This window comes from Arachis ipaensis, chromosome B09 (genome assembly GCF_000816755.2).
Source record: "Arachis ipaensis cultivar K30076 chromosome B09, Araip1.1, whole genome shotgun sequence".
In the NCBI taxonomy this organism is placed as follows: Eukaryota; Viridiplantae; Streptophyta; class Magnoliopsida; order Fabales; family Fabaceae; genus Arachis; species Arachis ipaensis.
In genome coordinates, this window is record NC_029793.2 from 66,047,092 (window position 1) to 66,049,236 (window position 2,145).

The 2,145-nt window shown below is 31.1% G+C and overlaps 1 protein-coding gene across 1 annotated transcript in view; it reads right to left on the minus strand.

The window, feature by feature from the left end:
* The window catches only part of LOC107615574, a gene marked incomplete at both ends in the record, with an annotated part of 7,580 nt that extends 5,975 nt beyond the window's left edge, over positions 1 to 1,605 (minus strand). Inside the window, 3 exons of the mRNA XM_021111903.1 lie at positions 605 to 761; positions 1,243 to 1,363; positions 1,471 to 1,605. Of these exons, the coding sequence (XP_020967562.1) occupies positions 605 to 761; positions 1,243 to 1,363; positions 1,471 to 1,605 (413 nt within the window). The remainder of the gene's footprint in view (positions 1 to 604; positions 762 to 1,242; positions 1,364 to 1,470) is intronic.

Sequence of the window (2,145 nt, forward strand, 5' to 3'; positions counted from 1 at the left end):
GTATATTTATTTATATTTTTATATATTATTTTATTATAATTTAATTATTTCAATTAAATTATAATTGAATCTATTAAACTGGTAACTCTCTAAACTAATAAATTAATAACTAAAACAATTCGAATTCGATTTTTAAAACCATAACTTTTACGGGTGAGTGTTGGATGTTTTGGCTATTATCGCTAATTCCATGCCGTGAGTTTGAGGAATAAATTAGTGACTTTAGGATAAGCTAAGAGACTTCTACTCGNNNNAATTTTAGACAAAATTTCAATTATTATTTTATAGGTTTAATTACTCTGTTGGTCCCTATAGTTTCGCGAAATTTTCAATTAGGTCCCTATACTTTTTTTCCTTTTAATTGGGTCCCTATACATTATTTTTTTTTCAATTTAGTCCCTCTTAACGTTAAACGTTAAAAAAATGTTAGTAAATTGTGAAATTACTTGTATACCCTTAGGGACCAAATTGAGAAGAAAAAAAATATAAGGACCTAATTGAAAATCCGGTAAAACTATAAATATTCAATAAAAGATATTTCTATAATCCTTATTCATTGATTCTACAACATGAAAGATATTCCTATAATTTCTTTTATTTTCTTCCAACCCTTGACATGCCAGTTGATTCCTTCTTAGCCTCATCCACTTTGAAAGTTGCACCACACACCTGACCAAAACTGTCAACTCTTGGGATAGACTTCAGCTCATTAAATGGATGCTCAAAATTGCTCAAACCTCCGGATGTTGTAAAGAAGAATCCTAAACAAGCAGCACTACAAGTTATTTTTTGTCGCATGATGTATAATTTGGAATAATAAGAAAACCTTGAAATGGGAAAGATATTGCAAAGTAAACCATAAAAAACAAAGGCAGGTGAGGAAAAAGAAAATATCTATGTACCTACATTTTCCATTCCTGGGTTAACAACTCTTAATTCCTTTCTTTCCCGAGTAAGGATATTGATATAGCATTCTAGACTTCCTAAACATCCTTCTAAATGCTAAATGAAATAAGAAGTATATCATTTCAATGTTCTGAAAACTTTAAAAGCCAATAGGTTCTTCTATCATTTAGTTAAGATGCTTAAAAGGAACCATTAGGAGGATAAATAATTTCTCTTCTTCCCCTTAATTCACTTTTCGCGAGCATATCTTTAAAACGTGAATTCTCACAAAAAATACTCAGCACAGCAGGCACAAAACAGTCACCAATTTTTCACATAAAATCATTTTAATATTACCTTTAAAAAATGGTGCAGAAGATGTCCCACAGCTCTTAGTTACAACCTCTTTGTCATCTGCAAGAACAAGATTTTCATCAGCATCAGCTCCCCAAAAGAAGGGAACACACCCATCAGCATCCTGAAAAAGAGTAGGAAGATGCATTGTACCCCAAGGTATAGTCATATAGAAGCAAATTACCGGCAAATAAATATGAGAGCAAAATAAATAGACCAAGGATTACTCACTGCAGCAATAAACGCGGTTTTAGAACCATTGTCAAACGGAATAAACACAAATTTGCCTTGGAAATCTCTCACGACTTGAACAGCAGGATAGGAACCACGATCTCTCAGAGTCCTGTATGCCTCTATGACAATGATAAATTAAACTCATAATCAATTAATTATAGATAAAATACATAATCAGAACTCATAATCAATTCAACTCTCTGAAAGGCATTTAATCAAACACCTTATCTCCAATCTCACCTCTTTTCTTATTTCTAACATAATCAATTAATTACAGATAAAAATTACAGAGTCCTAATAAAGCAGCATCATCCCAGCAACAACAAACAACAATCAACAATCAACAATCAACAATAAACAAAATTCATCATCAGCAAAAAATTAATTTATATGTCAATTCACTAATTAACAAAATTTCTGTACATAAATATTCATATAGTAAATCCTAAATTACTATATCAAAACAATTCAGAAATCAATTCAAAAATAGGTACTCAACCAAAGCCATTTTTTTGAAAATTAAAATTAGCATGAACATGTTACATCAAGTTTTAGAAGCTGGAAAAAAAATTTAAATGTTATATGTTACCTATTTTGTGACAGATCGAGTACAGGAAGATCGAGGAGAGACGCGACGCGGGGACGAGAGGCCAGATTTTTAAGGTAATTTGC